The 23334-nt window shown below is 41.6% G+C and overlaps 1 protein-coding gene across 1 annotated transcript in view; it reads left to right on the top strand.

Moving 5' to 3' along the window:
• The window catches only part of TG (thyroglobulin), a 159382-nt gene that overhangs the window by 14979 nt on the left and 121069 nt on the right, over positions 1 to 23334 (top strand). Inside the window, exons 9-20 of the mRNA XM_069778634.1 lie at positions 99 to 1163; positions 2805 to 3392; positions 4612 to 4854; positions 5196 to 5333; positions 5905 to 5982; positions 6439 to 6551; positions 7129 to 7240; positions 8514 to 8714; positions 12581 to 12790; positions 15033 to 15187; positions 15681 to 15837; positions 20735 to 20959. Coding sequence (XP_069634735.1) covers positions 99 to 1163; positions 2805 to 3392; positions 4612 to 4854; positions 5196 to 5333; positions 5905 to 5982; positions 6439 to 6551; positions 7129 to 7240; positions 8514 to 8714; positions 12581 to 12790; positions 15033 to 15187; positions 15681 to 15837; positions 20735 to 20959 — 3285 coding nt within the window. The remainder of the gene's footprint in view (positions 1 to 98; positions 1164 to 2804; positions 3393 to 4611; positions 4855 to 5195; positions 5334 to 5904; positions 5983 to 6438; positions 6552 to 7128; positions 7241 to 8513; positions 8715 to 12580; positions 12791 to 15032; positions 15188 to 15680; positions 15838 to 20734; positions 20960 to 23334) is intronic.

Here is a 23334-nt window from a genome sequence, read left to right on the forward strand (position 1 = left end):
TTGCTTGAAAGATAGTCACAGAGATACAGCTTTTGGAGGTTCCAAAATTTGCTTTTTTTTTTTTTTTTTTTTTTTTTTTTTTTAAAATCTTTGTCTAGGTGAAGAACAAGCGTGCATCTCAGAGAGGCGACGGGCCTTGTCGAGGATCTTTTATGGCCCTGCTGGGTACTTCAGCCAGACCAATTTGTTTTCCACTCCGGATACGCAGTCGGAAAAAACAGCTGGCTTCTCAAGACCCTGCCCTCCCTCCTTCAAGGAGCTGTTTCTGGACTCTGGATTGTTGTCCCCAGTTGCACAAAGCCCGTACGTCAACCAGATTCCTGGGCTAGAAACCACCCTTGGTGAAGCCATCACGGGGATGTTCCCATCAAGGGAACTGGCTCAGGTGGCACTGCAATTTACTGCCAATCCAAAACGTTTCCAAGAAAACCTCTTTGGAGGAAGGTTCTTGAAGAATTTGATCCAGTTTAACTTCACGGGGGCACTTGGCACTAGTGGGAAGTACAGCATTGTCCAGTTTTTCCCACAGGAGGATGTGGGAGAAAGGGATAACGAGCAAAGCCTTCTGGAATCAGCTGAGGCGTTTTCATTGGAGGTATCAAAGGGGAGCTCCATTTTGAGTAAACCTCTTGTAGGCAGCTTTGGCCGCACGGTAACCCTACAGGACAATCAGAATATGATGAAATTCCTTTCCTCTGTTCTGGAACTACCAGAGTTCTTTACTTTTCTTCAGCAAGTGATTTCTGTCCCCAGAAGCATTGCTGAAGATTTAGGTGAAGTGTTGAAACTCGCATTGGGATCAGAAAACTGTGGTGAAGAGCCAAGAGACCTGTTTGTTCCAACGTGCACCAAGGAGGGGAGGTATGAGGAAGTTCAGTGCTATGCAGGAGAGTGCTGGTGTTTGGACGCTTCAGGTAAGGAAATTCCAGGCTCAAGAGTTCAAGGCAAACGTCCAAGGTGTCCCACTGATTGTGAGAAACAAAGGAGAAACCTGCAAAACTTGAAGCAAAGCCTGCCTGCTGGATCAGATCTTTTTATTCCCTCTTGTACCAAAGATGGAGACTTTCTGCCACTCCAGTGTTATGGGGCAAATTGCTTCTGTGTTGATTTGAATGGCAAGACTATTCCAGGAATAAGGGGAAAAGCTGGAAAGCCAATGCAATGTAAGTCCTAGGGACTGGGAATTTAAAAATGCTTCCTTATTGTGTTGGAATTTCATGATTCTTTCTTCCTATCTGATTATATCTGGAAATGTATGAATGCTGTATACAAAGAATATTGTCCCCTAACAGGAAAGCAAGTCAGCCCTACAGTTGCAGGGGAACAGTGGGAAACAGTGTATGTAAACCTTGATATCCTAAGTCTTAAAAATGGTCCCTTCTTCTGTCGGTGCATAGGGTAGGCACACTCAAAACAGAGGAGCCTGAGGTCTTGCCTTGTTAATGAGCATGTCACTGGCATATGTCTCTACTCAGTGTGTAGCTAGTGTTTATAACATCCGTGATGCCCATGAGACCTGGAGCGTCTGTGTAACTGAATGTGACCCACGCCAAGCGAAAAAGCCCTTTTACTTTCAGGACCAAGTCACCTGGGCATGGTCACTGGCTCATCCTTGTCCTGAGAACTGAAGAGCTTCAGTGCCTTAAACCATGAACCTCTTCTAGTCTTTTAGCTCAGGAATATATCCTCAACTTGGTAGAACGGCACAGGAGTCCAAACATAGGAGGGGGAGTCAAAGGCTAATAGGTTTCTCATAAAGGTCACACAGTCAGGCCAGAAAAGTGAGTTGCAAATGACTTGTCAGACATCAATTTGGCATTGCAACTTGCTTATAGATTATGAACTGCCTCTTCTTGCCCTTCTATTAACGTAATACAAAGGAAGAAGGAAGCACATAGGCTGGGGATATTTGTCTGTCAAGTTTCTGTGAACTGAAAATGGCACATCAACAGGGAGAACAGACCAAGAGAAGAGCCCGCTTCTCATTTTAGAAGGAATAGCAGAGTATCCAGCAGATGACAGTGGTACATATTGAGGGAGCTCCTTTGAATAGCAGTTTGCAGAAGTAGCGGGGAATTTATCACAATAATCTGAATTGGTAGGGGGTTTAACACATCTGTAGTGCAATCAAAATAAACAGGTTCATAATTCTCTGGTGCTCAAAAGGAGATGAGCTCCTATGTTTTGCTAGGTTTGTAGAGCTGCTTGGTGGCAAAATGAAATTTGGATCTGGAGATGGCAGAAAAGACTTCCAAAAAACCTCACTCCAGCATTTTGAGGGATGGCATTTTTATATTCAGCTGCAATATTCTGTAGAGAATAAGAAGAGAGGACAACAGAATCTGAAAATCCTGATTAGGTCCAAGGGGAAATAAAATCAGTATTATCCTACTGTTCGGATGGTTGCTTTTGCAGGGATTGGCTGAATAAGAAGTAACTGCCAGATTATCAAGTGTATCTGAAGTTACCTTGTTGGTGTGAACAGATTCAGGAAGGCATTTAGTGGCATCAAGTACCTATCCTCCCCAGTAAGAACTATAGGCACTCGGTGTGTTCAAATATATTTAAAAATCATATCTATATGCATCTTTTAGTGCTCACATGCCTTTGGAAATCTTACCCTGGTTCAGCATGGGAGCTTAATAGCATTAGCTCTTTTAATAACAGGCCAGAAATGTTGTTGTTAGTATTGGGATAAGTGACCAAGTTTTAGTAATGGTGTTTGTAGTACTAGGGGGGTTGGGGGTACCGTATGTCTTCAGTGCATTCCTAAGATGTGCTATGCATGTTTTTCTTTTCCCCAGGCCCAAGCGCTTGCCAAGTAACAGCTGGTCAGGAGTTTCTGAAGGCTGTGAAACTCCTGTTGTCAGACCCAAGGGCTCTGTCTCAGCTCCCCGGGATTTACGTCCCGCAGTGTGATGCTGACGGTGCCTGGAGGCGGGTGCAGTGCAGCGGCCCTCCCGAGCAAGCCTTCGAGTGGTACGAAAGGTGGATTGCAGAGAACAACGAAGGCAAACCCCTGCCAGCTGCTGATCTGTTGAACATCACAACCGGATATGAAGAGGCATCTTCCAAAGGCTTTTCAGCTTTTATTAAAGCTTTGTATGAGGCTGGGCACCAGAACGTCTTCCCAGCATTCACCACGTATTCCTCCTTCACTGATCTCCCACCTGAAGTGCTGGAAGGAAACTTGACCTCTGCGTCTGAGAACATTTTACTGGATCCATATGTGTTCTGGCAGCTTCTGAATGAGCAGTTGACCTATTACCCAGGACCCTATACTGATTTCAGCGCTCCATTAAGCCACTTTGAACTTCGTGATTGTTGGTGTGTTGATAGCAAAGGAGAAGAGCTGCAAGGAACAAAGGCAGAAGTGAGCCAGGTGCCAGCATGTAAGTAACAGAATTTCTAGCACAGAAGTAGCAGTGTTTCTGGTCTTTGCTTTTATGCCACAAGAGGAAAGTCTTTTCAAGTGCTGCAAAGTAGGAGAAAATTACTTGTCAGAAAGATCACCAATACTGCCATTGTCACTGGCCACCAGAGGTTCGGTGACTCATTTTTGGTAAATAACGAGGTCTCTCAGCTTTGGAAATAAGGAGGAATAAAGTTCCATATCAAGTCTGTGTAGATTTTATAATTTGGAATTTGAACGTATAATGCTTTTGCAGAAGATACTTAGCCAGACAGCAAAGGACACTTTGAAGATAGAAACAGTATATGAAGAGTTGTATGGAAAATTCAGGATTACACTGTGATGTAAATGACTTTCAAGAATGCCTTAAAATGAGGCAAGAGGAGTTTTCTTGTTTCTTACTACACAGTCAAGAGTCACAGATATCCCTTAAAATCACTAGGAAAAGAGTGAGGCCAGCACTGAAGTTTGATAAGCCCTCTGCCTAGACACCTCCACCAAAGCTGTTGGGTCCTCTTTGGGGTCACTTCAGCAGATGACCTATATTATAAATGTAGTCACTCAAACCATTCTCATCACATCATAGTAATTTTGCAGCTGGGAGGAAGAGACAGGACAATGAATGGCAAACTTCCAAATGGGCAAGGAGTGCCAGAGATGCCAGTTCTGTGGGCAAATGGGGAATAAAGGGGACGAAGAATATTAGCAGAGAGTTATTTTAGCAGAGAAGCTTTCTCTGAGGTGGTTTATGTTGAACTGCCATTTATGAGCCAGTAGATGTATGGAGAGGACAGGCGAAGTGTCAGCTGCCACTCTGGACCCAAGGGATAAACCTTCATTTTCCTTTCTCGCTCTCTCTTCTGATTATCCCATTTTTTTTATGACAGCAACTGAGGGTCATTTCTATAGAGACATATTAACCCCGTTTGTAACCAGTGAGGAGGATGTAACTTAAAATCATCAAGGCTTCGGCCCAAGACTTGGAGAATGTTTGGGTGATTCCTGGTACTCTCGGACTCTTGCTGTTATATAGCTAAGCATAGACAAGTCTCGTTTGTTTGCTTGTTTCATTAAACAATTCAAAACCAAGCAAGTGGAGAAGGAAACAGAAGATGCTAATTAAAAGACCAGCTAGTTTTTACATGCAAATGTTTACTGGATTTAGATGAAGGGCATTAATATACCTGCTGGTTCTACAGGTCCTGGTATGTGTGAAGGTGTTAAGCAGGAAGCTGTGAAGTTTATGGAGGAGGCAGAGCAGCTCATCCGAGCATCAAATCGTTCCCACTTCCCTTTTGGAGAGAGCTTCTTGATGGCAAAGGGAATACGGCTCACAGACAACGACCTCCTACGTTCTGCTCGGCCCTACGAGTCGGAGGTGGTGGTCTCTGAAAAGCTGTTATCGGGCAGTGACTACGCTCTCCAGCTGGCTGCATGGTCAGGTAGGTGAAAGATTGATGAGAGCTTAATTAAATGGATTAATGCCCAGAATCTCTGCGGGAGTACGCTATGTCAAATTCAACTTTGCTGAAAAACAGGTGCAACTCAGCAGGTATAATTAATCAGTATAATTAACCTGCCAACCCAAGAGCTGATTTCAGTTGTCTTATATGTATGACGTGATGCATACATAAGATCTGGACACTTACCAGCGGTTTTGTACTTGCAGCATTTTTCAATTTGCCTTCTGAAGTACAGGGAACATTCAGGTGTTTGCAAACATGTGCATTTAAAATATCTTCTATTGGACACTAACAGCTTTCTTGTACGTATCTTTTTATAGTTTTGCATTTCTACTGGCGAAGTCACTTTATTTCAAAAAGTTTTGCTGGGGAAGCAACGCAGCTGGGATTTCTCCCTTACATCCCACAGTGTGATGGTCTGGGAAACTGGGAGCCAACTCAGTGCTATGAGAGCACAGGTGAGCAATTGCTAACAAGATACTCTGGGCTGTCTGAGCAAAGAAAATCTAAGCAGAATTCTAACAAAAAGATGGAAAACCTGTATTTTTGTAGCCAAACTGGAGAGAGGTGAAGTGGTCTACAAAATGGGTAGAAAATTGACTGGAGTGAGGAACTCAAGTGGCAGCTCACTGGGGCTCAAAAACCAGTCGATGGTCAGTTGCTCGCTGCTAGTGGTGTTCCCCAGGGGTCGGTTCAGGGGCTGGTGTTGCTTAATGCCATCAATAATGACCAGGGCGATGAGCTGGAGCGTGGTCTCAGCGAGTTTGTGGGTGATACCAAATTGCTGGGAGCAGATGATACACTGCGGGATAGGGCTGCAATGGAAGAGTCTCACCAGAGCTGCTACATTTCCATTCTCACCACTGCTCCCAGGTGTGGTCTGCTTATCTCTGGATAGCAGACTTAACTGTGACTTAGATTTGCTGACCACTTTCTATAGTGCTGCTGAGGATGAAAATCTCCCCAGTACACAACAAAGCATACTGCAGTACAACTTCTAAAATAAAGCTGCTTTTCTTCCCTGGCCAGGTCATTGCTGGTGCGTGGATGAGAGAGGACGTTATGTCATGGATTCTTTGGTCTCACGCTCAGCAGAACTTCCCAAATGTCAGTTGGTTTTTCTTTCTAAATATTTGTCTTTACCTGGTCTTATGAATTTTAATAGTTATTGAAAATTCTAGTATGGTATGCAAGAAGCAAGGCTTGTTGCTAACCACTGCAAGAAAAGAAAAAGAGATTTTATGCTTGTTTTGCTAATTCATTTAATTTCACTACGTGTGATTTTGGCTTGCCTGATTTGAGAATGGACCCTCTACTGTTGCTGGCCCTGCTTGAGCCAGGGGTTTGGATCAGACGTCCAACCAGATGTCTCCAGAGGTCCCTTCTAACCTCAGCCATCCTGTGATTGTGTGGCTATCAAACACCGATTGGGAATTCCCTGCCTAAGGCTGTAGCAGAGTCTAATGGAGATGTGCGAAGGAGCTGGGGATGTAGCCCTTTCTCTAGCTTAGGTTTGAGATCTTGATTTTATTTTAACATGCATGTATGTTTTCTCTCTTACAGGCCAGACACCATGTCAGCGATCTCGAACCAATGCCTTAATTTCCAGCTGGAGACAGAGCGGTTCAAAGCTGGATGCCTCTTCAGCTGATCTATTCGTCCCCTACTGCCTTGAGGTGATTTAATAGGAATGAGGGAGGAAGAAACAAAGCCTCCACGGTTTTGCTTACACCATGCCAAAGGCCTGTATAGTTTCAGTCTATGCTCCTTAAGCATCCCTTGTGCATTCCTATTAACCTGAAAGAAAATGGTAAGACAAAACGAACAGCGGGCGTTGCCCTGCAAAAGGCAGAATTTAAATAGTTTTAGAATAGGAAGCCCTGTTGTCCCTGCCTATGCTTCCCTCCTACAGGGTAGCTCTGCCTAGTCGTTTTGCAGGGCTGTGCTTAAAAGGCACAACTTAATTGACTGACATTTGGGGGGCTGGCTCTTTCTTCCTGAGCTGTGAGAGAATGTCAGGGTGAGAGGGATTTGGATGCAAGTATCCCAAAATAGCATCTGTGATGCTCTCAAAACATGGCCGTGAGCAGGACAGAACCCTGAGACAGGCCTTTGTGTTTCTTTTCAACGTATTGTATTAATGGACAAATGTAAATATAATCAAATATTTTAACCAACCTTTGGGGTACGGATTGTGTCATGTCTGTATTGGTATACATTGCTCTGCAATGACATGCAATTGATTCTTTGTAGACAGGAGAATACGCTGTGCTACAGAGATCCAACTCAGATATTTGGTGTGTAGATCCTGTGTCAGGAGAAATATTTCAGCGCGGCAGCAAAGATTTGGATGGCAATCCTGAGTGTGAGTAATGCTTTACCCATGGGCTGTGACGCTAGTGGCAATGACTCATGCTTTGCGGCATATGTACTTTCCTTTTCAGAATGATGCCTGTGAAACATGGGAGCCTTACAGTTTAATTCCTCAGTGATATGGTACATACAAGCACATCAACATTGAAAGGGTATCTGAAAATAGTTATCCTTTTACTTTCATAACACCAGGAATAAACCAGTCTAGGCAAACTGATGAACAGGCTTCTATGCATTTTTTTACCTTCTGTTTCTTACCACCGTAGAAAATTTTTTAGGGTCATGGATGAGTTTTCTAAGGCAGTCGGTCAGGAACTGGGCCGTGTGCGGTCAGTGAGTCCATTTTACGTGGTCCACAACTGCTCCATGGAATGGAATTAGATCTATAATACCTTTTTATTGTCTTCAAATAAAGACAGAGAACTGTTGAAGTCTCATAGGAGATGGTTGATCCAAAAAGTTGAAGAATCTTTGCTTGTAGGAATTGAAATGCCTTATTGGAGCCCATGCACTGGCTCTGCTCTTCTGAGCAGTACGGGCAGCCCAAGAGCCCACAGTTCTGCTGTGCTTGTTTCTTCAGTTCTTTAGCTGGTGATTTTCTGCTTGCCATCTCCCATGGAAAATTTGGGGGAATAATCTGCTGGCTTCAGGCAAACCTTCTCCTGGAACATCTGTAACAGAGTAGATAATTAGGAGAGGATAGTGAGTTAGATAGTACTTTCATGTGACCCAGCAAGACTGCTTGCTTTTTCTTACATATGTGCTAATGATAGAAATCCATGAAGACATGCAACAGAACTGATGAGGGATAAGTAACTGCATGTTCACTGAAGAATTGTATAAAACTGGGACATTTGGACTATTTTAAAATGTAAATGATCATATTATTACATTTTAAAATGAGCTTGATCAAAAATTCTTACAGAAAAGATTAATTTGATTAAAAAAATAAATATCAGCATCTAAATGATACATTATCGAATTTATGGTAAAAAAAAAATGTAAGTGTAAATTAAATATCAGTATTTTTAAAACTATTTTATTGATGCAAGTCCATATAACTTGCACTTAAATCTTTAGAAAAAATGTGGTTTTTCTAGTGAAAGTAAAATTCCCTGTTTCAATAATGATTCAAATTATTTATGGTTTCATGATCCCTCATCTGTCTTCCTTCTAATAAAACAGGCTGAAAGCACTGCTGTTAAAGTCTTTAGGACAGTTTGTTGTCTTCTGTTCTGTATCTTGCAATGAATTTCTCTTTAAAGGTCCTAGCTTCTGCAATATGCTGAAGTCTAAAACTGGTTTACGAGAAGCTGGGAAAGGCTACATCCCACAATGTGAAGGGGACAACGGGACTTTCTCACCCGTGCAATGCAGCCAGGATCAAGAGAGCTGCTGGTGTGTCTTTGACAATGGAGAAGAGGTGCCAGGGACACGAGTAAGCGGAGGAAGACCTGCATGTGCAAGTGAGTTCCTCCTTGAGGCGCGTTGCTTCTGAGCAAATCCAGGTCTTGAACTTGACCCTGATCCTGACTTTTTCCAGTGTTTAGTTGTATTTAATCTTCTTTATTCAGACCTTTATAAAGACTTTTGCTCAAGCAGTATGCTTATCTTTGTGTTCTAGCAGATTTCAGACCTACCTGGGCATGATGTCCAGTTTTCTTCAAGTGGTTTGTCAGGGAGAAAGGAGAAGAGAATGGATCTTTGACTTCCTTATTCATAAAATTGATTCAATCAGAGCAGTTGAGCTATAAAACTTAGCTAAAAAGTCAATCTGAACAGCTCGGTGCAAACTTGAACCTGTTCTAGTCTGAGCTGGCTCTGCGATTAAAAGCCATTCAACTGCCTAAAACAAAATTTGAAAAATGTATGCTTCTGCCATTCCTACTCTTGGTTTGTGACAAGAGTTGTGAAAAGGATGTGCCAAAACACTACATATTCACAGAGTATTTCCTGCATGACCAGACCTGCAGAGCACTGGAATGCACTCATGGTTTCCAGTGAGATGTCCAAATGAGAGACGTTTCGCTAAATTTAATTTGCAATGGCCTTTCTACATGTTCCCATCACTGAAGCAAAACAAATCAAACTTTCTACAAGGCCGTGCTCTGAAGTGTAATGATTAGTGGAAACTAGAGATGTAAAAAGAAAACCTTCAACTAGTTCCTGCAGGACACTACTGTTTCCATAGTTCTTTTGTTTGGTTTTTTTTTAAATGACAGCTGTTGGTAGATTTAGGAAAATGAGACCATATGATAAGAAATTGCTTCAGTTTCCCTTTGTGATTCTGCTGTATAAAGAGCAACACATGCTCACCAACCAAATACCTGATTGGGTCAGCCCAACTGGCTGTAAGGCATTTTAATCAATTAGATAGCTCCTCAGCCAACTTGGAAACCACCGCCAACATCATTTGCTTTGAACTCTTGTACCAATAGAGAGCTATGCGGACGGGATTTTATGGGAAGCCACAGGGAGACCCCAGGGTTGTATCTGCCTCGTGCATGATCAGTCTGACGAGTACAGTGCTGCTGCCGTCCTGCTTTCAGGTTATGGGCTAGTATCTCTGTGGGACATGGGACTATGTGATATTTATTTTGTTTAGACCAGCTGGAGGAACTCAGCGTGACACCTGGCACTCAGCAGTAGGGATTGACGTTCCCATAGACTCCGAAGGTGAACAGAAAAAAGGGGAAGCATTTCTAGTAGGCCAGAGAAAAGTCGGAAGTAGTTGTAAATGTTAAGTCCTTGATACCTCTTTCTCTCCATGAAAGCTCATTTTCCAGATTTCCCCCTAAATTCCAAGGGAATTTAGGAGTATGTTCTAAGGAGGGTGTAGGTGTACCCTGAAATATGCCTTTAAGGTGATTTTACATTTTGCTTGCACTTCTGATGTTTCTTTTCTGATGCTGTACTTTTTCTAGCGGAAATAGTGACTGAATGATTAATGACCTTTCTTTTTTAAAAGACTGAGCTGAGAGAGAACTGCTTTGAAAATATAGTGGAAACCTGGCTTTACTGAAAGCTATTTGTTATTTTCTGCATAGAAATACCATTGAAATAATCTTTAATGATTTTCCTGGATTTTGAAATAGCAGTGGAACTTTTTCATGCTAAATGACTTAGTTATTGTGTAAGAATAAAGAAGCAAAAGAGATTTTTTTTTCCCCTCAGTCTATCAGCCTTATACCTCTAGTCCTGGGAAGTACTGATAATTATTCAGGAAAAAGGGAAAGGAGTGCTATCTCACTATCTTGGAGATCTTGTCTATCAGCAAAAGAAGCTGTTGTGGCAGGAAAATATGATACACTTCTCCTCCAACATCAGAACAGACAGCTGTAAACAGCAAGTAATAACTTCACAGTGCCCAGTGCATGCAGTGAGTTTTTCATTAGCTTAATCATTTCCATCAGAGGTAGAATCCAACCTTTTCTAGTTGACATGCACCAGAGAGATGATGCCAAGTATCCTAGCAGTCTTCACACGCCTCTCCTGTCCTCATGCCCCTTTCCACAGCTCTGAGTAGAGATAGAGAAGAGAAAGCCTTCCAGAGAAGGTCCTGGAGACAGTAATTTCCTTACGGAAACGTTTAGAAACACTTATGAAAGAAGTGTCAATATTCAGCTAGATTCTGATTCACTCCTACAGGACCAAGAAATTGGGGCAGAAATATAAGAATGACAAAATGGTGCAAGCTTGATAACGATAGTAAGTGGGATGACATCTGTAGAAGGATAAATGAGCAAATTACTGATTGTGAACTGAAACCTGTGAACCACACCAGGAAACCACCCATCACTTATGTTTTGGGGGCTGGTTATCTCCCTGGTTCACACACCAACTCTCACTGGAACAGCCAGTAAAAGAGGGTAGCAGCATACAGCCGAGACTGGATTTGACTTGCTGGATATAGAATTGTGTCAGAGCGATAAAGAGACCACAGGCTGATTTTTATGTACTTTGTATAAAGAGATATTAATGTAATTTGCACACAAAGGTGGATGCAGTTTACATTGCTCAGGATAAGTATTACTATCTCTTCTACAGTGATATCTTTTGTCCTGAAATCTTGGGAGGTTTATTAAAAGTTAGTTAAGCAAGGATGCCAGGTTTCCACCTTTACTGACAAAGAGACTGGATACAGAGTCAGTGAGTGAAGAGAAGGAATGTAGTGGCCCCATTTTACAGAGTTATTGCAGAAAAGATGCTATAAAGGAAACTTGGAAAAAAAATGCATTTGGCACTTCAGAGAGACAGATAGGAAAGCCTTTTATTTTGGCATTGAAATGCTCAGGGTTGGAAAACAAAGATGTATTGTGCACACTGGATCCCAGATTCATCCTGCAATGTTTTAAGCTTTAACTGAAGTGGCTGCTAAGTTAAGGAATTAATCTTCATATCTCCATCAGAAGGGGAGACAGAGGCTGCTCAGACCTGAACCATCAGCAATGTGTGCCTTCCTCCAGTGACTAGGGAGTTTGGGACTGATCTGAGCATTGCTATTTGGAAAATGATCTGTATATATGTATATACACTAAGCAAGTGAATGTACAATATGAGAACATCTTTTTCTTTATTTCTACTTGAAAAAGTTGTTTTTTCTTCCTATGTTTTGTAGCTCTAGAACTCAGAATTGTTTAATTATTACTAGATATATTCAGTAATTAGGTTGGGATTTGGCTAACACTGAATGAAGCATTTGGTTTGCACTGATTAGTAGAAATTAATTATCATTGTAGTTAGCCTCCTATAATAGTTTGTTACAGTGGGCTAGCAGGGTTGAAATGACTGTGTTGATGCAGTGTGAGTTGATAGGGTAGATTTTGTGCTCCAACTCCAAAGCTGTGTACTGCTGTTAAGGACCTGCTGGGTCACCAGAAACATCCCGGTGCTGTTGAAGACACCGTCGTCATGAGCTCCTGATCTTAAAGTTTTCAAATGCCACTCTAAAGGGAATGGAGACTTTTTTCTTTGGCTCTGCCTATTTCCACTGGATATCTTTTGTAAAGGTTTGTTCTGCTGATGGTTAGAAACCTCCTTCTCATCTCCTGCTTAAATTTATTCAGGGCTGTTTTAAACTTATCTGTTCTTAGAAACCATGCATGTAACTTTCTGGACCCAATGCATTACCCATCGAAGTCAACATGTGTCTTTTCATCAGCTTTAGTAAACTGAACCATGCTGACATCAAACCAGAACCAAGTTGAGATGAGTGGGAAATGCACAGCGTGCTGTCTAGATTTTCTCTGTTGATACAAGCGTTTTGTGGACTTTTTACTGGAAGTGCTTCATAGTATGCCACTAATACATCCCCTTTCTCGTGTGCCTAAAGGTCCGCAGTGTGCTCTGCCATTCGGTGCCTCATCTGTTCTCAACGGAGCCGTGTTTTGTGAAAACATTTCTGGGCAAGCTTCAAGCATTCAGCAGTGCTGGCTGGTGTGTCGCCAGGGCTTCCGCAGCGCCTCTTCCAGCACGGCGTTTCAGTGCGACGTGCAACAGCGACGATGGGTCTCGGCTGTCCCGCTCTACCAGGCCTGCCAGAGTATGTCTGAACTGCTGCGGGTTGGGAAGGGCGCAGGGCAGTGTAAATAGATGTGCAAAAATCTGCTTTCATCACGAAGCTACTGTGTGAATGACACTAATAGGGCACAACGGTTATATGGGAGTTGCTAAAATAAGGTGCAATAGATGCGTCCTGTCTTCTGCCGTCTTCATCTCTGTCTCTTGGCTGGCTCCTATGCCAGAAACAGTCCCACTTTTCTGTAATGATATAGCTATAAATAGTTATTCAATCTATATGCAGATTTTTCTTTGTTAGTTAAAAGATGCTGGCACCACGAAGTGATTCTGATGGAACTACTTAGTCCTGGAAGAACAGATGAACACCAGATGTTTAAATTTGGCAGAACTTGACTGTTTATTTGCATAATCAAGTCACTGTTACTTCTGCATCTTTTTGCAGCAGTCTGTTCTTTAGGATTATTGTTGTCTTTGTTGGCTGATTTGTGGTGTTTTTCAAACCATTTTTATTTCAAGAAAAAAATGGCACTTTAACTCTTGGAAGAATCGGTTGTCTATTCAGAGCTCATGTAATTGGATATTAATGTTGGCCTTTTCAATTATTTCAAATAGAGATACACTCTGATCAAAATGGCAATTTGCAGCAGTGCTGAACTTTGAGAAATGAGGATCTTGATGCCAAGTTTGCAGCTACTCTTCATCTCCAGAATGGGTTAAGCCCATTCTGGAAACCCCTGTGTTGACACATTTCCAGTTGTAACCCAGGTCTTCTATTGCAAATGTAAATGTTTTTAAACTTTAAATTTCAGACTGAGGCTTTTGTCTGTCTGTAATCATATTTGCTAGGTTATTGTAGCATGTTATCAAGTAACTTTCGCGTTTGCCTCATGGCAGTTGAATAACTGTAAGGACAGAGTGGGGTGTGTGGCAATCTGATACAAGCTGCTGTTCAATGCAAGCTAAGGACCTCCCCCAGTAATTTGTGTTTGAAGTAGAGCATGGTTTAAGGAGCGAGAAAAAATTCCCAACACATCAGAAGGTGATTGAATAAACTTCACAATAGTGGAGAATTCACCACAACGCTTAGTAATTTGTTCCAATGGATAATTACCCACGCTCTTCAAAATCTTATTGCCTGTTCTTTATGTGTACACTTAGAGATTGTGGTTAAGGCAGCTCTTCAGTATTCTCTGATAAACTAAACAGAGAGAGGTATTTGTGCCTTGCAGGAAGAAACAGGCTTTTGTGTCCTCTGATCCCTCCCATCATTTTCCTTGGAAACTCTCCAGGCTTTCCCATGCTCGTTTTGGGGTGAGGGACAGGGAATCCAGCAGTGACATTTGTATGTGATGCAGCGAGGGTCTGTAGAGGAGGTGAATGAGGGAGAGGAAAGAGTGAGCACTTGTCCAGGCTGGTGGGATAAGAGCCAGCTCCATTTGGAGGTGACATGACAGCATGACCGCTGTGCTGATTCTGAGATAACAGACCCTCCGTGAAGCCTGGGATCAGCATAACTCCAGTGGAGACAAGAAATTTGCACCTTTTTTTTTTTCTGGCTAAAAACTGGCTAAATAGATTTTCACTTTGTGACTGATGAGCTCACTGATTTCTCCTCGATTTATGTGATTTGTGTCGCTTTGGTTTGCTATCAAAAAATCGAAAGGCCCTTGTAGGTGTCCACATCAACGCCATTATCATGCAATCAAATTTATTCTCTCCTAAAATTTGATTCCCAGTTAATTTGACAAGCTATATTTCTGAAATCCCATTTGAATTAGTATTAATTGCTTTAACCATTTAATTCCTTTTTTAATAGAAGTATTTTCATGATTGTGTCTAAGAGAAATGGAGGTTGACAGGTCAATAATTCTTGTCTTCCTGTTTATTTTCTAAGTATTGGCATAACGTCAGCTTTCATCTACTTCCCTGGAAATTTCTATCTGCTAAGGCTTATAAAAAGTCATCATTAATGATCCAGATTGTTCCTTGTCTTTCTGTGAGTTAATGCTTCAGTGTAAAATATCTCTTTGTTATTATATATCACCTGGCTTTTTCCCTAATGCACAACATATATATTTATCAAGCATGTCTCTTGCTGCTTATTGTTTACTACCAACAACTCTATTGCTTTCAGCTAGAAATGAGGAGATGCTATTGATGCAAGATCAAAATGCCAAATCAATGTTGCCTTTTCTCAAAGTAACTTTGAAAGTCAGTTTCTACATTAGCAAGGCTACTAAATGCCCTTTCTTCTTAATTTTTAGAGCTTCAATTATTTCAGACAGTCCAAGCTCAAATGCACTTTCAACTACTACTGCCTCCTGAGAAGACTTGTAGTTCTGACTACTCTGGATTACTCCAGGCATTCCAGATATTTATTTTAGATGAGTTGAAGGCTCGTGGTTTATGTCACCTCCAGGTAATTTCAATTCCTTATTCTCTGTTGTTGGTGGGGTTTTTTTTTGTTTGTTGGTTGTGTTTTTCTGTATTTAAAAAAAAAAAAAAAAAAAAAAAAGAGGTGAGACACAAAGTAGGACTTTGCCTGTTTGAGAGAGGTGGAAGAGCAGAACATGCCATGAAAACTGTCAGGACTGGCAGCACTCTTATACGGATGACTGGGAAAATTGGATGTTTAGTCTCACTAAACCCACATCAGCTTAATTGTAGCCATAGAAATTATATCACATCAGTCCAATATTTATTAAAAATATGTTTTTATGGAAGAGAACATATTGACTATTCTTACAGTGAGTAAATGACCCGCTAAAATTACTTTTCCTCCTTCTGTTTTTTACAGGCCCTTTTGAAAATGTTGCTTTTTAGCATAGCACAGTGCAAATGAATAGGGAAAGGCAAGAACTGGAAGGTTCTCAGGTTGACTAACTGTGGCTTCATTTAATTTTGAACTCAAGGTAAATGCGTTTGGAAGTACTGGCTCCGTTTCTGTCTGTGATGATTCCACTGTCTACGTCGAATGCCTGGGCATGGATCGCCTGGGGGTGAACATCACGTGGAGAGCTCAGCTGGAAAACATCCCGGCAGCTTCTCTCCCTGACTTACATGATATTGGTAAGTTTTTTTTTTCCTCTGATATTTCTGTGAATTAAACCTCCTTTGCTTTTAATTGTTTTGCTTCCCTGTGTCTGCTCTTAGGAGACACTAACACGGTGTTACAAATGCTCACTGAAACTGTCTTCATAACACTGGAGTTGTGTTTTTGAGCTTTATGGTGTTGATGTATTTCTCTTTTCAGGCTGTGGCTGCACAGTGGAAAGGAGTTATAATTGAATGTTTCTTTCAGATAGAACTGCCTCTCCCAGCTTCCTTAACTGAGATTGAAAATTACTTTATCGGGCATGAGCTGAACTGTCCCAGATGTTAATTTCCATTGGGTGGGTCCTCAGTGGTGGAAAAGATTGTGTTCTTTTTTGGGTTGGACTCAGAGAAACACAATTCACACATTGCCAAAAATATAACTAATTTCTTCCAAGTTGTTGTTTGGGGCTTTATTTTCCCCCCTTTAGAATCATAAAATGGTTTGGGTTGGAAGGGACCTTAAAGATCACCTAGTTCCAACCCCCCTGCCACGGGCAGGGACACCTTCCACTAGACCAGGTTGCTCAAAGCCCCATCCAACCTGGCCTTGAACACTGCCAGGGATGGGGCAGCCACAACCTCTCTGGGAAACCTGGTCCAGTGCCTCACCACCCTCACAGTAAAGAACTTCTTCCTTACGTCTAGTCTAAATCTACCCTCTTTCAGTTTAAAGCCATTACCCCTTGTCCTATCAGTACATGCCTTTGTAAAAAGTCCCTCTCCAGCTTTCTTGTAGGCCACCTTTAGGTACTGGAAGGCTGCTAGAAGGTCTCCCTGGAGCCTTCTCTTCTCCAGGCTGAACAACCTCAACTCTCTCAGCCTTTCTTCATAGGAGAGGTGCTCCAGCCCCCTGACCATCTTTGTGGCCCTCCTCTGGACTCACTCCAACAGGTCCATGTCCTTCTTATGTTGAGGCCCCCAGAGCTGAATGCAGTACTGCAGATGGGGTCTCATGAGAGCAGAGCAGAGGGGGAGAATCACCTCCCTCAACCTGCTGGTTACACTTCTTTGGATGCAGCCCAGGATACAGTTGGCTTTCTGGGCTGAAAACGCACAATGCTGGGTCATGTTCAGTTTTTCATCCACTAATACCTCCAAGTCCTTCTCCACAGGGCTGCTCTCAATCCACTCATCTCCCAGCCTGTATTTGTGCTTTCTTTCTTTTTCCCCTTTTTCTATTTATTACATTACCTTTGACACTAAAGAATGACCCTTACCTAAGATGTCCTAGAGCAATTATGCAGAGACCACTGACTGGCAGATTTTTTCTGTAGTTTCCAAGTGAGGTAGGGATGGTGTAAGGAACTTCTTTCAAAGCAGTCAGTGTTTCCCTTTAAAATAAAAGAGGTAAAAGACACATCCCAAGTTCAAATGCCCTCTGTGCCACCTTTTCTCCAGTTTCCTTGCTTTGCAGTAGTGTTCCCAGGACTAAATATAAATAACTCTGTCTGCACGTGTCCTTCCCTCTATCTCTGAGACTTGGAGACGTGTGGCCTACAGCAGTTTTTGCCTGATCAGAATCAAATTTGAAAGCCTTCAGGACACAGAGAGCGGCTGCAGTGGTTGTGTGGTTCCTGGCTTTACAGTCTGTTTATGTTTACATCTATTCAGTTGCTCCAGATTATAAGGTAAACATGAATATTCAAGCAGTTTTCAGAAGATGGATCAAAGAATAAGTGTGTTTGGTTTTACATTAAACTCTACTTTTGAGAGTGTTCCACTTCAAGGGCATTACATTTTTTACCTTCTCCACATTATAATTTCCCTGTAGTACTAAACTGCTTTTCAGGGAATGACTGTATGGTTTCATAAGAGGCAGAGCAGAACCTGCTCTCTATATACTCTTGGCACCATCAACTTCCATTACCTTCTAAGGCAGCTTTGGGTCTTTCTGTTTGAGGTGCTTTCTGGTATATTTACACAGCGTGAGCAAATTGGCTCTCTGATTTGAAAATCTACATTACTAAACCAGCTTTGTTCTTCTCCTAGCTTCTTTATGGATAAATGAGAGTTCTTGCTATTTTTTTTTCTCCTGTGAAGTAGCTGAGAAAAAAATTACTAACCAGAAGCACAGCATGCATATGTTCCCAATGGAGAGTTTCAAATCTAAATCACTTGTGAATGCTTTGTTACTTTTTTCCTTGCAGATTTTTTCATGTACTAAATTCCAAGGCTGTGCAAATCCCTTCCTGAAGGATGGGATTTGGCTTTGTAGCTTAGACCTCAGCTCTAAAATACTGAGGATCACTTGCAGCAACTTTTCTCTTTTCTGTTCAACAGGCAAAAATACTGTGGATTATAAAAATGAGCTTTTGGTGGATGAACATATAGTAAACAGTCCCCATCAGTGAGACTGGAGGAAATCAATCCCTGCCCTACACAATCGATATTTTAAGCTGTGTCTTTGTGCTCTGTATTTTCCTTAAAGAAAATTTTAAAAAAGAACAAATTTACTTTTTTTTCTTTCTCTTTTCTCTCACTTTCTCATTTGGCCAATATAAACTCTAGGTAACCTTACCTGTTGAAATTAGTGCTTCATTCAACAGAAGCAAACCTTAAATCAGATTTTTTCCCCACTGCACAACACAAGATGCAACCATTTGCAGGATATTTCTGTATGTGAAAAGATGTATTGTCCCCTGAGAAGTTGAAGTCCCTAAAGGTATACTAGGCCCAGGACAAATGCTTAGTAAGAACTTCCAGTAAATCTAACAACGTATGAGACACGTGGTAGCTTGAATTGCCAAAATTGTTCAGCAAAACAGGAGCAAAACCAGGGAAGTGCTGTTTTATCTGCCATGCTTTAGAGCATGCTGAAGGTCCCAGGAAGCTCCTCTTGGACCAGAAGGAGGGAAGTGTGTTCCCAAGCTGGCCAGCTGTGCTGGAAGGGCTGAACCAAGGCAGCTCGTGGAAGACGTTAGCAGCAAGTCTGTGGCTGGCATGTCCGTCAGGCACTGAATTGTTCTCTACTGAGACATTCCAGGATGCACCTGTCTACTTGCCATGCATGAGCACGTATACTACAGTTAAACACTCGTTTATATACTCTGAATGTAAAGGATATTGTATAGGCCTGGATACCTAGTTTGGTCAGGAGAGTCACAACTAGTCATAGTGTTAAGAACTTTTCAACACAGGGAAACATTTTAGACTAAAGGACATTCAGCAGACTTAAGTGGGTTCTTACTGGTTTGATTATTTGCTTATTTCCTACATGTGAATTCCCTTGGGCTGTCATTTCAAGGTGATTTTTAATTCTGCCTCAGCTAGTCACTAGACAATTAGGAAGGATATTTGTTTGAATAAAAGGCTAATCTGTTTATTCCTGCTTTCAGTTATGAGACAATTTCTGGCATTTGCAAAGTGTTGTTGGTTATGTGGTGATCTCCAATTACTTCTTTGTGAACTAAGTATCATTTTGGCCTGGGGTTGAACAAAACCAAGTGGTATTTTGTTGATTATAGTATGTGTCAGTGCAGCAGAAGAATAGGTTGCTCAAAGCTGAAGAAAACAGAGCATTGAGAATACAAGGACACAGCTGCCAGCTTTGATGAGAGGTCTGTTCACTTTAGCCCATAAGTGTAAAAACCTCATATCCCTCTTCTGCAAGGGGGGAAACAATGTCTACATGACAGCAATTGGCTACAGACCAGCCTTCAGGAAGAGAGGACACCTACACCTTCAGTATTAAGGGTCTAGGATGATTTTTCAGAAAAAGCGTTGTACGTCTGTGGTCCGTTCGGCACGGGCAGGAGGGCAGTGCTGTGTCACTGGAGCCTCGTACCGGGCTGTGAAATTCTCTCCTCGCACAACTGAAAAGCCACCCGTGGGCTACAGTGCAAAGTCAGGAAACTCGTCCTATGAGAAGGCAGCAATACCCTCAGCTATTTGCCTTGGACACATCAGTCACAAAATAATAATCTTTGTACAGCATGTGAGCTGTAACATCCCTCATGTTCTCTTTATGTATGTATCATCCTCCCTGTGAAAATTCAACATCCCAGGTCATAAGTGTAGTCCCAAAACTCAAAGTACATAGGGTGCAGGACTTCCCCATCTGCTGGGTTACTGGGCTGCCCATTACCTGTAGCTACAAGAGGCCCTTGTCTTGCAAATTTGGACCAGTAAACCACATCAACATTTCATTCAATGTCATAAACCCTGCAGGGACAAACAGAACATGATAGCACACAAAATCCCCTGGGAACACTGTCCTTGTAGTACTTCTGGTCCAGCCAAACTGGATAATTTGCTCTTGCTCTAGCACTGAAAATTGACCTTGCACGAGTCATCAAAAGGGAAGCTGTCTGGGCAACTAAGAATATAGAGAGTAGGAAAGGCACTCACTGTTTTCCAGCTTTAAACACCAGCTTCAGCAAACGTGAAGAGCATGCCTGTTGCATACGTGGATATGTTGAATATCAGTAGTGTGATGGAAGGTGATTATTATATTGTTACAGATGCTGGCCTTCAAAAACAAACCAACAAAATGCTGAAAAAGAAGCAAATGATACCCATTGAAAAAAACAGGAATAAAATAAATCTGAATGTCAGATAATTCTGGTTTTCATCTGCTGAATTTTTGTAACTGCGAAATCAAATTTTGTTCTCCGATGCTTTAGTTTTTTAATATGCTGGGTTTTGTTGGGTTTTTTTTGCTGTTTCCTTAGCACCTTCTACATATATTGAGATTAGGCCTTTAATCTGATAGACGCTGTACAGATTAATTCTTGTCTGCTGTTTGCTAACTTGCTTGTATTTCTGTATCTGCCCATGTTTTTAACTTAAAGTTCATCAGTTTCTGCGCGGTTATCCATTCCCATATTGGAAATCTCTTTCATGCTATTTTGCTGTATTTTTCCCCCTTTAGAAAATGCAATTGTGGGAGAAAATGTCATTGGAGCATTTATAAAAGAGATTAAAGATGGTGCTTTTCTGCTGCATTTGGACTCCAAGCTATTCCTAGCAGACTCTTTCATTGATTTTCCCCGGGATGAAGAGTTTGATCTGTCTCCGAGTGTGCAACTAGGATGTAGAAGTGGGTTTCGAAGAACTTCATCTTCTGGGAAAGCAGTCCCAAATTCACAAGGATGTGGTATGTCTCAGTTTAGCTTTCCCTTCTTTGATGTTGTTAGGAATCAGTATAAAGCTACAGTTGGAAAATCATCAGTGAACTTGTGTTCATGGTTAATGTGTGAAAGGCATGAAGCACCAACATGAATGATAAATCTGAGGAGAGATGGGAATTAGTGCTTTGCTTACTGTTCAGTCCTTGCATTGAACCAATGATTTAATGATTTGGAAATAGGCATCATGGCACTGACATTGTCTAGAAGGTTTTGCAAACATTTTGGGGGATTTTTTAGATCTGTCTGGTATTAGGTGGTCTTTCTATAATGTACGTGATCATTAATAAGAAGATTTCTCAAAGATAATGTAGGCAGTGCTTCAGGTGATAACACATTACCCAGACTAGAAACCTAGATGCAGAGATGGCAAAAATCCTGAGATTGTGATTTCCTGGGCCAAGTCCAGCCAGCTCAGATGGAAGCTTTCTCGGTGTCAGCCAACACCCAGACCTGATTGCACTTCTGCCCTCTTTTCATCTTCTTTCCTTCTGTTTAGTCTGCTTCCCTGGAACAGGCTGCCTTTCTGCCAACAGCCTGCTTAGGGCTGCCAAACCTACCTTTTTGACGGATCCCCGTGGCTGTGCCTAGCGGTCCTGTGTCCCAGGTCGTGCTGCCAAAGAGCCTTAACAGCCCCGCTCTTGTTTCTATCAACATCAACCCTCCTACAGTGCAACCCTGATCGTTCTCGTTGGCCCAGTTACCCTCAGTGAGTCTGTGCGTTACTTGGGTCAGTTTGGGATGTATTCACTGTGCCTAGCTTTTTTTGGGGGGGAAGAGAGTGGGAATGTACCACTTCTAGGTATAAGATCAACAATAGCAAGTATTGGATACGTTTTCCAATATGGGGAGTATTTTCAGATGGGAAAACTTCAACACTATGCAGCTTAAGTTAGAGACCCTAGGAGCAAATCAAAATACATGAACAACTTAGCTCCCTGCTTGGTTGGTATGGTGGTTCTCTTTAAGTTAGGAGAGCTTCCTAATGCCTGGGCAAGGGCTTCAAAGTAATCAAGTGATGAATCAGTTCTGAACTGCTGCAGTTTCCAGCTTGGACCTTTAAGGGTAAATTGACTGCAGTTACAGTTCATCTCCATAGTCTGAAACACTTCAGATTTTGGTTATTTAAATACACCACGCAGAAAAAAAGATTAATTCCTACTGAGAATCCAGAGTCTGTAGCAACTTGCAGTTACTTAACAAGATGTACTGTTGTACTGATTAAAGGTATCATTATTTATAAAGTAGAGTCCATCACTTAGAGCAGAAGAACTTACAAAGAATTGGATCCTTCTGCCAAATATTTCCTGCCAGGGATAAAGGCCTCTAGGAAGCAGTGAATTAATTTACCTTGTGAGTTAGTTTGTACATATTTGAACCAGCTAGCTGTAGAAAAAGTCACTCAGTAAAACAGACCTATTGTAGAGATATGGAAAGGAGACAGTTTATGCTCCAGCTTTTGGCAGAGATTTCGTATTCTAAGATGTCATGGTACACGTGCTGCTGGACACTGGTTTGTGTGGGAGGACTGCATATTTTATTCTAAACAGGGGATTTAGGAATTCTGTTTCTGGTTTCTCTAAGATACATGCATACATATATATATATTTAGTTTTATTTTGCTTTATGGATATATTCTGGTCATTTATTCTGTCTGGGTCTGTTTCTCTACTAATAATAGGGACTAGTAGTGAGAATTATCACCTGTGTGGTATCTATTGTGTGAGCGTGACAGGGTTTCTTTCTTTATTCTCTTCCCTTTCCTGTTCCACCTCGTTGTTGCAATACAAATTGTCTTCTTGGATCCTGATCTTACTTATTTGTTTGTTTTTATTTCACTGTAAATGACATTTCCTCTTGTTTCAGGAAGCACAGACAGCTCTTAGTAGCGGCAGCTTTCTGGTGTTCTCAGTAAACTTAATATTTTCATTTAGGAACATGCAGTTTGCATGAACCTGCCTCTTCATCTCACGTATTTTCCTTGCAGTCATCTGTTTCTTTCATGTTTTCTTGCCTGTAAAATGGGTAACATTTATCATGTGTTAGTTTTTCTTATGTGACATTTTTTCTTTGTCTCAGTCTTACACTGAGTTACTTTACCTTACAGTTATTTATGAATATAATTTCTTAAGAGTCTGAGGTAACAGTTTTATTTTAGCTAAATTTTAAAGGGGCAAAGGACACTTTCATTGCTAGGTGTGAGTCGAAAAGAAGAGAGTTGGAAACTGTCCAGGAGGTAGCTTTATGAACTCAAACATTCTCCCCCCATTTATTTCAGGAGAAAACCGGAAGCCTTTTTGTGAGTTATCTTTGTTTTATTATACACTTTTATGCTGGTTCCTTT

This window comes from Haliaeetus albicilla, chromosome 3 (genome assembly GCF_947461875.1).
Source record: "Haliaeetus albicilla chromosome 3, bHalAlb1.1, whole genome shotgun sequence".
NCBI lineage: Eukaryota > Metazoa > Chordata > Aves > Accipitriformes > Accipitridae > Haliaeetus > Haliaeetus albicilla.